Here is a 12,714-nt window from a genome sequence, read left to right on the forward strand (position 1 = left end):
TCAAATTATAATATTAAGCACAATTGCTTTTTTTTAATAAGGAATTTGTTATAATTTTAAATTTTTGATGGAATTTATTTTTTTTTGGCTCAAGAATTAAAACAACGTTGTTTTGGGTATAGTATCAGACCTGTTCGATCGAAAACTCAATGGGCAATGGCCATGGTTTTGAAAATCAGATCGGATCGGATGGTTAGACCATTTCGATTGGGAACCAAACACATATGCGGTTCGGTCCTAAAGAGAAAACTGCAATTTTAAAAACCGTTTATGGATCACTAAAAAGGTCGGGAACTGGCCGGTTAGACCAAACCAAGACCCGATTGGTTTACAATAAACGACCACGTTTTGAACTTAAAAGAAAGAAAGGGCGTTAGAATCCCTTCCTTCCTCTTCTCTGCAGTTCAAAATTAACAAAGCTCAAAGTTAAAACCCTGAAACCTAGCTTCGCCACCACCGCAAGGACTGCCGCAGTCCGTCGCACTCAGGCATCGCCTTGTTGTCCGCTCTTCTTCCTCATTCAAGAGTCGCAACTTCTTCCTCGAGCTCGGCGTCAGTCCCTGGTCTTTGTCTGCTCTGTCGCGCTCAGGCACCACCGTCTTTGTCTGGTCGTGGTGCTCGAAGTTTCCAACCCACCAATCGCAGCTTCTTCCTCGAACTCGGCATCTTGGAGTCTGCCCTTCGTTTGCTCACCTGCAGCTCTTCCAATCTACCACCGTCTTCGAGTCGTGTTTGTCGCCTGACCTTTGTCTCCGTCGCGCTTCTGCTCCTCTGCTTAGAGTGCTCAGAAGTCAGAACGAAGGATTAGGATTTAGGTAGTGCTACTTAGATTTGTTTCTTCATTTTTTTTTTCTTGGTTCTTTGTTCTTTGGTTTAGGATTCTGCTGCTGCTAGTGCTATTCAGATTGAATTGTTGAATGATTAGCTCTGATCACTGCTGTTGTGCTGTGTTATACTCTGTTTTGTTGCTTCTTTTTTATTTGTAATGTACCGAAAATAATTGTGCTGAAAACATGAAATCTTGATAATCCTAGTTAATCTATGACAAAGTTTATTGTTGCTGTCATGCTGTGTAGCTTTTATTGTGTTATTGTGATTTAATTGTTGGTGTTGCTGTGTAACTTTCAATTGTTCCTGTTGCTGTTGTTGCTTTCTTTTAAATTTTAATGGTGGTGTTATTGTCTTGTTATAATTTGTTAATTTGGTGTAATTTTTCTACCGTCTTAATCTTTGTTTTAGTTGTTAAGTTATTCTCTGTTTATCGTTTTAACTGTTATTGTGAACTTATTAGTTTGTTAAATGTTTTTGTGTTGTTCTGTGGTCTTTAATTTTTTTTGTTTTTGTTGTGATTTTCTATTCTTGAATTTGTTAAGTTGATAATTTGCTAATTTATTGGACTGTTGTTATTTTAATTTACTAAATTATTAGATTACTGCAATTTAATTTGTTGGATTTTTTATTTAGGTCTTGTTTTTGCTTATTTGTTAAATTGTTATTATTGTGTATCTATTGTTATTTTTGAGATTATTGGGTTGGTGTGTTCTTCTCAAATTATTAATTTACTAAATTTTCTATTCTTTAATTTAGATATTTTAAATTTTATATTAGGTCATAACTATGTTTTGGTATATTTATTTATATTTTATTATAAAAAGAATACGATTTGATCATTAGTTCGATTTTTAGAACATTGGTAATTTGACTGGGTTTGAGCCACCCAGGCCGAACTGACATGCCCGATTTTGATGAAAATCGATGACTCGGCCGGTTTATAAAACCAGGACCGGCCATGATAATTTTTCAAATTCGGACGACGTCGTTTTTCTAAGGGTTGCAAATACTAACGATCTCATCCCTCTCTACTCTCATCAGCGGATCAGCCTCCCTCACTGTCTCACAACTCACAAGCTCTGGTGTCTGGTCAGACTCTTCTCTAAAGCTCAACTCTCAAGCTCTCTCTCTCGTCTCTCCACTCAGCGTCTCTCTCTTCTCATTCACCCACTCACTCACTCACTGTTCCTCCGTGGCCTCCGTTCCTTCCGCCGCCACCAGTGTACCACCTGACAACTTAGCTTCTTCTCTCTTTCTCTTCTCTGCGAGTCAGTTTGGTTCTGTGTGGTTGCCGCCAAAATGTTGCGTAGAAATATTCGCATGAGGAGGGAGTATTTATACAGGAAGAGCTTAGAAGGCAAAGAACGCTTGCTCTACGAAAAGAAGCGCAAGATCAGAGAAGCACTTCAAGGTTCTTCCTTCCTTCCATATGAATTTTTCATTACCGTTTTTAATTTTAGTTCACTTGTTTTCGTGAAAATTTTTATCATTATTTATTATTATTGTTAGTTCATGTGTTTAGTTTTAATTTTATGTAGAAGGGAAGCCAATACCTACTGAGCTTAGGAATGAGGAGGCTGCACTTCGTCGAGAAATCGATCTCGAAGATGAAAACACAGCTGGTGTTATATTCTTACTTTGTCTTCACCTTTTTTTTTCTATTTTTTTAATTTAGTTAGTAAATTTTTTTATGAATTTGATTATGTTGTGTTATAATTTAATTTTATTCATTGTTTTATCCAATGAGTTCTGTAATGTTCTTAGTAAGAAGCTATTAAAGACAAACATAATAATCCATTAGTACACAACTCAATATGTAGTTATCTATAACCATTGCTAGTTTTTTATATGCTTTCTACTTAACTCCTTTGTACCAAAACAGACAACACTGAATAGACATATAATTGATGGTTAACTAACTTGACTCATGCCACGTAAAAGGTTAATTCTTTAATAGACAAAATTTGTCTGGTTTAGGAGTTTAACTCTAAGTGGAAACTCTGCATATGATAGGGGAAAACATTGTATCTTTTCTAATTATTCAAGTGTTGCCAACAATAACCCATATCATAGTGAGTTCTGGTGATTTTTATAAGTATAAGAGAAAGTCTAGGGGGCCAGCAACTTTTGTGTTTTGTGGCCAGCACTTAACCATCAAAAGAAAAGTGAGTGATCTCTCACCATTGGATGTAATCTCACACCATTAAAATTTAAAAACATTATTGATGGCCAATTGATGGTTACAAAACACAAAAGTTGCTGGCCCCCTAGCACTCCTCTATTTATAATTGTTGATGGCATTCTTGGTTTTTGGTTTGTTTTGATTTACTTTTTTCTTCCCCTGTTCAGTGATTGAGTAGTTTTATAGGTCTTAGAGGTCATGTTTTATTGAGAAAGGCACTATATTCATACTGAAAGCATCGAGTTGTTCCGAGTCCTTACTCCTAATACATGTGACACTGACCTGATAAATCGAAGCGTCATACATGAGAACATGTATACAGAAGAATATTTTGGCATTGAGCAAAATAAGCTTTATTTGTATCATTCCTTGGGGTGTGTTTATGAGTTTGGGCTCTTGGAGGGAAAGAGATGGATGGGAAGGGATTGAAAAGTAAAATGAACTCTACTCTATCCATTAAGGGATTAACTTCCTTCCCTTCCCCTCTGAAAACCAATATCACAAATCCACCCTTTGTCTCCTGGTACCCAAGCTTTTAGGCTATTTTGCCTTTCCCTCATAAACTTTTTTGATGTTTTATTCTCTCTTGCATTGATTTATTTCAAAAGAGACATTGATGTGATTGCTGAAATTTTGTCTCCACTTTTTGTTGCGTCTAATTCAGTCCCGAGAACGCACATTGATGATGAGTATGCACATGCTGCGGAAAAAGATCCTAAAATTTTGCTAACCACTTCCAGGGATCCAAGTGCTCCTCTTCAACAGTTTGTAAAGGTTTTCTCACTTCAATTGTTTTCTTGATTTTTTTTTTCATAATGTTCTATTTTATTTATTCCTTTTTTTCTGTCCTAGTAAATTCCGGATAATGTTTTGACTATTGTGACACTCAATTTTCTATGTTCAGGAGCTGAGTTATGTCTTTCCGAATGCACAAAGAATGAATCGTGGTGGCCAGGTTGTAACCGTTACTGTTTCTTTCCATTTATTATCTCTTGTATACGTTCAAAATCTGAATAATTGACTATTTGGTTGATTTTCCATTTATTGTTTTCTTGCTAATGAGTAATGATAATAAATACAGCTAAAATATAATCGTTATTATATAGCTAAAATATAAACTGAATAATTGATTGTCTTTTCTGTTGTGTGTTTGTATTTGGATGGTTGTCACTATCATTTTAGGTTATTTCTGAAATTATAGAGTCTTGCCGTGCACATGATTATACAGATGTTGTGTTGGTTCATGAACATCGTGGTGTGCCGGATGGCTTAATTGTCTGCCATCTGCCATATGGTCCAACTGCATATTTTGGATTGCTCAATGTGGTAAGTGTTGGTCTTAAAAAGTATTACTTTTTCTAATATATATTTGTATGGACAAAATGCTGAGTTGTTTCTTTTCCATATAGGTTACAAGGCATGAAATTAAAGACAAGAAAGCCATTGGTACAATGCCCGAGGCTTATCCACATCTGATTTTTGATAATTTCTCAACTAAGGTTTTCATAAGTCAACATGATCTCTATTTTTTTTACTTGCTCGAATGTCATTGGGAAACTGCCCATGGTTTTGATCTTTGGTCTGTTGCATTTGCCACTGGTCTTTCAGATATCTATTGGTCATGCCAATGCTATCTTGTCTGGTCTTGAAACCATAATGTTCTGTATTGGACTAGAAGCAGTTGCAGCTTGACTGTTTAAACTTTAAAGTGATTTAAATGATTTTCCTCTGATGCTTAAACTGTTAAGAGTAAGATTTGAGCACAGGTTAGGACTAGGAGAAGGCACATTGTCAACTTTTTAAGCATTGGTCTATTAAAATAGTTGGGTTTCTAATGGTGCTTTTACTAATTAGTCTTAGAGACGACAAATGATTTAACCAAGATTCAAACTTAGGTTAATTTGGAATGAAAAAGATGATGTATCAGTAGGCTACTGGTCAGAGCAAATATATGTATTGATCTTGTAAGAATAAAAGTGCAAGGTTGGTTCTGTTTGCATTGTGATTCGGGATTAGAATTTTGTTTATGTTGGCCAGTTTTTCTATTCGTTAATTTCCCAACTATATATGTATGGAATATATACTTCTGCAAATTCAATATTATCGAAAGTAATTACTATCTATAGCAATAATTATGCTGGTTTTGTTCTGACTACTCATCTTATTTGGAATTCATTTTGGACTTTAAACAGTTGGGTGAAAGGACTGCCAACATTCTAAAGTATCTTTTCCCAGTTCCAAAACCAGACACAAAACGTATTGTGACTTTTTCCAACCAGTCTGACTATGTATCGTTTAGGTTGGTTTTGCATTTACAATCTTATGCATTTGACCTTTCATTATAATTTATAAATATCCGTTATTCATTCATGTTCCAGTGAACTTGTGCTGGTTAGTGTTTTTTTTCCTTCTCATTTGAAATCTAGTGTTTATTCTATACAGGCATCACATATATGAAAAGCATGGAGGTCCGAAGTCTATTGAACTAAAGGAAATTGGTCCGCGGTTTGAGTTGCGACTTTATCAGGTTTGCATTACTATTAACCTCACCGTTGATTGCTTCTTTGTCTGTTGTTATGTTATGAGGAAAGATGATCTTCCACTCAAAACAAAGTAACTACATCTGTCTACATGCTACTAAATTTAAGAAAACTGTAGTTCAGTGATTGCCTTTTGCATGTGTGTACATGTTTCTTTGTTTTGGTTGATGTAATGTTGCACAAAAGTTAAAATTTTCTGTTGATTACATATTTTACTTTTACGTTTAAAAATATCCTTTTTGTTACCCCAGCCATTTGTAAAATTGCTTACACGGATATATATATTTTTTTGGATATGTTTCTGAGCACAGCTGTTTGACAAAATGTAAACTAATTTAATAATACCATCATTGTAAATTTTGATCTATTAGTGTTAGCAGCAGTGCGGGCCACCTTTTTTATTTTTGGGGTTTAATTTATTAGATTCAAATATTAAAATCGTAAATTATCTACGTACTAGTTACTACTATGGTTCTACTTTCTACTATCTACTACTATTTTAAATGAGTTGAGGCAGTTTTACCACCTTTAGGTCACATTTCTATAATTCTTTTTTCTATTTTACCCCTAGCATGTCTTTGTCTCTTTTTCTACCACACACTTGCTTAACTTACGCTAAGAACTACATAAAACTATCCATATTGCCATGTATTACAAAATTAGCAGCCATCATTATTCTATAATCTCAAGATGCTAGTGCTTGTTAATGTTTATTTCATATTTACTAAATAAAATAATGTATTGTTCCGATTGTTATTGAATACCGAACCGGTTCCTAATACCATGGTTATTAAAATCAGACTGATAATAAACTCTATTGAAGCAACGGGACGGCAGTCCAGTTCTTTTTTTATTTGGTGTCTCAGTTCAGTTTTAATTGCTATGCTTGTTGCTATTTTCACTGTTAACCAATTAACCCAATGTCCCTATTTTTCTCAAACACGTTGCAGATAAAGCTGGGAACTGTAGATCAAGCTGAAGCTCAAATAGAATGGGTTATTAGACCTTACATGAACACGAGTAAAAAACGCAAGTTTCTCAGTGATTGATGTTGCCATAACAAAAAGCCGCAATGTTAAAGTAGTATTTACGCAGCTTAACCTGATACACGTTGAGTGCATTTTTCATCGTGACGGAACATCGAGGATGTCCTTAGTTCCTTAGTTTGAAAGAGAATATAAAATTTTTGGAATGAGCATCATTGTAAACTGCTAAAGCTATGAAAAAGTGAGAATGGAGTGTACTTTATGATTATTTCTGGAAGAAAATTGTTATTTGCTTTTTCTTGGGAATATGAACAGTTCGTTTGATATTATTATTATTATGAAAAATTTTCGATGAACAAGTTTCTTTAATATTACATTTTTTAATAATGATTTTAAAAAAATTAACACAAATTTTTGAAAAAATAAAAAAATTTTGTAATAAATAACAGTAGAAAAAGAAGAAACCCGTGAAGGGAAAAAATACGAGAAAAAAAAAAAGAACAAGAAAGTAAGTGGTCTGTGAGTAGGGGTGTGAGTAGGGGTGTGCATGGGTCGGATGAAACCGGATTTGATGTGATTCAGATCCGGTCTGAAATATATACTGAGTCTATTTATTAGACCTGAATTTGGCCTTAGACCCGATGAAACTTATACACTTTTGGGTCACGATTATATCAGGTAAAAATCGGGTGAAAATCGGGCTGTTAACATTACATTACCTTGATACCTTCCTATACCTTCCTATAAGTTAGCATGTGAAAATATTCAAATTTTCAAGATTCCAACAATTATTTGACATGGTAAAATTCACTTAAAAAAATATAACAAGAACTAACTCTTTTCTGAAATTAAAGCATAACCATAATTAATACTAATATTGTCTAATGACACCAAATATTTAAATCAATACAAATAACACAATATTATGCATTAGTCTAAAATCATATGCATTTTAAACATAAAACATTAACTTATAGTTTTATAATAACTAATAACACAAAATATTAAGGTTTACAATACTTAAATTCCACATAAGAATAGACATCTTCCATCACTAATAACACAAAATATTAATTGTGTATGATGACCGAGTCATCGGCCGAGTTCGAATGACCCGAGCTATGGCCCATATCCAACCCGAAATAATGACCGTGGTCTATTTTTAAGACCCTTACCTAACCCTAGACCTGATGAAATCACACCAAATTAATCTCGAAAATGTTCAGAACCGACCGGGTCTTCGGACTGAATTGGACCATGCACACCCCTATCTGTGAGTAGCTCTGAAAATCAATTGGATATGACATCGTTTAGTCTGTTTAGTTAAATAGTTTAAAAATTTAATTAATTTAATGGAGTTTAAGTGAGATAATTGAATTATAATAAAATAATATATAAAATTAAAAATTTAATATCATCAATTTTGTTCAATTTTATTTTTAATTTATATTTTATTATAAATTTAAAAATAATATATATTCTCATTTATTAATGCATAAAAATATCTTAAATATTTTATATAATTAAAAAATATTAAAAATAGTTAAAATATATAATTTATATTTTAATATAAATAAAATATTAAAATATTATAATTATAAAAAAATATTTTATATTTTATAAATTTATTGTGCTATCGTATTTTATAAAAAATTAAAATTTGTGTGTTTCTTATCGTATTGTATCATATTCGGGTCTTTGTCCCTGCTTTATAAATTATATCATAATATAATCAACGAAAAGAAAAGCATGATTTTTATGCCATTTGAAATGCTAAGACTAATTAATAAATGATAAATTTTAGCAAATAATAAGTTTTAAGACACAGTTTAAAATTACGATCCCAGAAAAAAAAAATAATATTCTAGAAAAAAAATTCACAAAAACAATAAAAACATCACCATGGTCAGGTATATTATGCTTAAAAGTTAAAACTTAAAAATCATCATCACCAAATGTCTTACAAAGGAGCTAATGAGTAATAGCTCAAATGGCATAGTCTTTCTATACTTAATTAAGAGGTTGCGGGTTCGAGTCTCATATCTTTATTAAAAAAAAAAATGTCTTACAAAGGACATAAAAGTCTTGAAAAATAATAAATATCAAACATAGAAGTAATAATAAATTAATAATATTATTTGTCATATTAAAATCACATAATTCACCAAAAATATTTTTACCTATATTTTATCAATAAAAAAGTAAAAACTTATTTTAAAAAAAATATAAATTAATAATTAATAAAATTTAAACAGACACATATTTTGTCATTTACATGAAAAAAAAGCGTCATACAGCTACAGCCATACCATCACAGTAGTAGATTTTTTTTATTTATTTTTATTTTTTTTATATCTAGCCACTAGGGATGAATTCCCTAAAAATAATCCAGATTTTGTGTTATACGTTTTTATGGATTTTATAATTCAATAGTAACGTTTTATCCATCTTAAAATTTTAAATTCCTAAAAACAACGTTTAGTATTTTATAATTAAAAAATATTTTATTTTTATATATTGTTAATTTTTTTTTTACTATATGTCAGTGGCAAATTGTGCTGCTATTATAGTATTATAAAATATTAAAATATCAAATATTCTGATATTTTACACAAAATTATCAATATATAAAAAATTTAGTCCAATATTATTATTTTTAAATTTAAAAATTAAAAATTAAAAATTTATATATAATTATTTACACATAAATAATAATTTAATCAAATAAATTAAATAATCTAATAATTTTTAATTATTAATTTTACAGTAAATAAAAAAATTACTCAGATGGTCATGAAAATTATTAATTTTGTGCAATATAGTTTGGTCAAACGAGTCAAACAACCTTTAAAATCACTAAAATGAAATTTCAAATTTAATTATGTGATCTGCGAAGATACTCCAACCAAGACGAGAAAGAGACTCCATTCTTTCGTGGTTCAGTTCAACACTTAAACCAGAGGCTCTGTTGCTTGCTCATAAATTTTTATTAAATCATATTCTAACTCTAATATCTCCCTTTTATCCTCCTCCTCCTTCTTCTTCTTCTTCTTCTTCTTCTTCTTCTTCTTCAATTTATTTCTTGGAAAATTGAGAAATGTCAATGGGGAACGAGTCAAGTTGGGTTGGGAAGAAGCCTATCAGGCGCATTGGTGGCATGTCCGACGCACTCTCCATCGCCGCCGATCTTGGTTTCTCCGTCTCCGCTTCCCAACCACCGCCTCAGGTACGCATAATTCATTCATTCAGATTCCGCATTCATCTTGTTTCACTGAAATTACGGTTTTGCCACCAACTCTCTCTGTTTCTAGGAACCTTCTCTTCCGAGTAGCGGCGAAAAGGGCGAGGACTTGGTCAGGGTTTTGAGGGAACTAACCACTGTTCAACGCAAGATCGCGGATTTGCAAGTGGAACTTCAAGGACGCAAGGTTTCTTCTTCTTCTATTCTGTACCTTCGATTTTATTTTATTATTATACTTTAAAGTTTAAACAAGTTTGTGGGTAAAATGGTAAATTATGGTGATCTTCCCAGCATCGCTATACTGAAATCCATTGTAGTGTTTTCGCATTCTGCAAATTAGATTCATGTTAGGTATAATTTTTTTGTGAATTATGTGAAAATATTGCCTAATTTTTAGGGGAGATTTATTAGTTTCTCTTTATGATTGATGTAAGAGTTCATAAGATTTGTGAAATTGTGTAGGATGATAAGAATGTTGCGCATTTGACGCATGTGAGTGAAATGGAAAAGAAAATTGAGACTTTGGGGAGGATTACCGCTATACTGAAAGATGTTATCCAGAATAAGGTAATGTGGCTGTGCCCTCCATTATACCTGCTTTCAGTATTTTTTCCTTTTTCGGTAGTTTCCCTGGATTAGTTCATTAGGGATAAGTTGATTTACCGAATTTAATGTTGCAGGATCGCATCATAGCTCGCCTGCAGCAGCCTTATTCTCTTGATTGCATTCCTGTAGAAGCAGAATTTCAGGTTGGTGAAATCATAATTGTTATTTATTACTGATTTATAGCAAAAATTACTCCATGCAAAATTGTTAATTTAGGGGGGCGGGTGAATGGTTTTTGATTGTGTTAGTAGCATTACTCATTGGCAGGGAGACACACTTCATTATCTTGTGTTGTAGTTGGTGATGTAGCAAGATTTAGTCCATAGCATGACAAAGATATTTGTTGGCTTGAATTCACTTGCTAACTGGAAGTTTCAGCTCCATGGGGTAAAATAATTGGAATTAGTTGGCTTCTCCACTGCTGCTGTAGACGCTAGATAGTTTTCAGGCTTATGTTTATGCACTGTGTCGTGTTAGCTTCTTGAGTTCATTCAATTATTCTCAGTGCCCGAGTTGTTGAGCTGAAGTTTTTTGGAGCAAAATGTGTGTATACTTGTAATGTAAAGATTAAATTTGTATCTGAAGACTAAAATCTGATATTTTGGAATCATAACAATTCCTATGATACTACCTTTAACTTCACATGTATAATTAGTCTGTTTTCCCTTTAATTTTACATATTTATAGAATTGTCTAGATTATTAATCTTGGGGGAAAGAATGAATTAATCCAAATTTTACCTTATATCCACACCATCCACTTTTAGTTGAAAATTGATGTAATGCTGTATTGATTCATGAGAGTAGACTTCCATTTAAGAAAGTTTAACGCTTCTGTCATATATATTTCTTCAACTCTTGCAGAAACAATTCTCTGAACTACTGATGAAGGCAGCTAGTGATTACGGTGCCTTGACAGCATCAGTGGCAGATTTTCAGTGGAGTCAGAATTTCAAGGAACCTCCTTCAGTTTGGGGGGTATGTTTCTACAGTATATTTATTGTGGCAACATCTTGTCATAAATCATTAGTTAATTTATATTTGCATCCATGAACCCTTATTTGATATGATAAGTATACCAGTAGATAGTAAATACTACAGAATGGAGGTTCTCCTTAGAGGCTTTGTGACTGTTGCATATTCTGAAGGTTTTTATCAATTGTTTTCAAAGGCAACTGGTGCAAAACTGGAATTGATTTTAGGCCATCCCAGATCGAATAATGACATAAGGAAAATGCTAATTTGACAACTAGAAAAGAGCCAACAACCAAGAACTGCAAAATATAGTTTTTTTTCCTTGTAGTTATTGGTTGTTAGCTTTTTGTTTCTAATCAAATTAGCATTTCCTAATGACACAAATGACACAAATAAATTTATATACTTGCAGTTTTTTACCTTTTCTTTTATCCTTATAGGAAATGCTTCGACCCATTCCAGTAGCTTTGGCATCTTGCACTCGCTTCTTTGAAGCAATGTCTGCCACAAGAGAGTCATTTGCAGCCCTACAGAAATTGAGAGTGGGTCAATTTGATTCCCCTATACCAAGTACTCCGGCGAGAGATCCTTCCCAAAGACTGCCCGGAGTTTCTAATTGTCTGACTCCACCTCCAATGGAAAACTGAAGCAAACCTCGCTGAGATAGTTGTCAGAAATTGAAGGAAGTAAGAATTAATTCAACAAGCACCACGATTCAAACAACTAGGTGAGTGTTATAGGATCTTCTTGTGCCCTTTCTCAGTTGAAGAAGAGTTTACTTCATCCAACTGTTTGTGCAGATCAATTGTTTTAACTTGATTTACCAAAAATCTTTCATGATTACTATGTGAAAAACTCCAATAATTTTGTAGTGCTGCAAGGCTTGTGACCAAAACGCATTGTACACTTGTACATCTAAAACCCAGCCTGAATCAGCTTTTAGTCTTATACACTGTGAATGTACAAAGTAGAGACTTATTTTCTTTCTCCTAACTTTATTCTGTCTTGGTAACCTTTTAGCTTGAAAGGTGAGCTGTTAAATTATCAATATGGAGTGTTTATAATAAAAAAGATTACCAATATGTTGCAAGTTTGCAACTCTTATGGTCGTAGCCAAGAAATTGAAAGATGAAATATATAGTAGAGGAGAAAAAGACGTCTTAGATACAAGTGAATGAAAAACGGTAATTACATTCAGTTACAATAGAATCTATATTTATATTTTAATTATTTAATCATTTATATATGATTAAAAAAATGTAGTCAGACCTAAAGAATCACAATAAGCCATTCTTATTTTTGATAGTGTCAGTTTACACAATTTTTTTTTATATTGTATGTTTGTATAGATTTG

At 32.6% G+C, this 12,714-nt stretch overlaps 2 protein-coding genes across 2 annotated transcripts; both read left to right on the top strand.

The window, feature by feature from the left end:
- Positions 1–363: 363 nt before the first annotated feature.
- LOC107643512 (uncharacterized) lies at positions 364–6,847 on the top strand. Its single transcript, XM_016347179.3, has 10 exons — positions 364–815; positions 1,873–2,242; positions 2,370–2,453; positions 3,678–3,787; positions 3,918–3,968; positions 4,196–4,339; positions 4,423–4,512; positions 5,206–5,312; positions 5,456–5,540; positions 6,504–6,847. Exons 2-10 carry the CDS (start codon positions 2,131–2,133, stop codon positions 6,600–6,602), a joined length of 882 nt encoding a protein of 293 aa, XP_016202665.1. The 5' UTR covers positions 364–815; positions 1,873–2,130; the 3' UTR covers positions 6,603–6,847.
- Positions 6,848–9,421: 2,574 nt separating this feature from the next.
- LOC107643511 (AUGMIN subunit 2) lies at positions 9,422–12,458 on the top strand. The gene is made up of 6 exons (XM_016347178.3): positions 9,422–9,765; positions 9,851–9,967; positions 10,243–10,347; positions 10,461–10,529; positions 11,250–11,363; positions 11,801–12,458. The coding sequence occupies exons 1-6, from the start codon at positions 9,637–9,639 to the stop codon at positions 12,005–12,007; spliced, it is 741 nt and encodes a 246-aa protein (XP_016202664.1). The 5' UTR covers positions 9,422–9,636; the 3' UTR covers positions 12,008–12,458.
- Positions 12,459–12,714: the final 256 nt, after the last annotated feature.

This window comes from Arachis ipaensis, chromosome B5 (assembly GCF_059453495.1).
Source record: "Arachis ipaensis isolate K30076 ecotype BB chromosome B5, ASM5945349v1, whole genome shotgun sequence".
In the NCBI taxonomy this organism is placed as follows: Eukaryota; Viridiplantae; Streptophyta; class Magnoliopsida; order Fabales; family Fabaceae; genus Arachis; species Arachis ipaensis.

Coding starts and splice junctions, on each gene's coding strand:
- LOC107643511 (XM_016347178.3), top strand. CDS start 9,637: ATGTCAATGGGGAACGAGTCAAGTTGGGTTGGGAAGAAGCCTATCAGG. Junction 10,348..10,460: donor AAGATGTTATCCAGAATAAG/GTAATGTGGCTG, acceptor TTAATGTTGCAG/GATCGCATCATAGCTCGCCT. Junction 11,364..11,800: donor AACCTCCTTCAGTTTGGGGG/GTATGTTTCTAC, acceptor TTATCCTTATAG/GAAATGCTTCGACCCATTCC.
- LOC107643512 (XM_016347179.3), top strand. CDS start 2,131: ATGTTGCGTAGAAATATTCGCATGAGGAGGGAGTATTTATACAGGAAG. Junction 3,969..4,195: donor GAATGAATCGTGGTGGCCAG/GTTGTAACCGTT, acceptor CTATCATTTTAG/GTTATTTCTGAAATTATAGA. Junction 4,340..4,422: donor ATTTTGGATTGCTCAATGTG/GTAAGTGTTGGT, acceptor TTTTCCATATAG/GTTACAAGGCATGAAATTAA.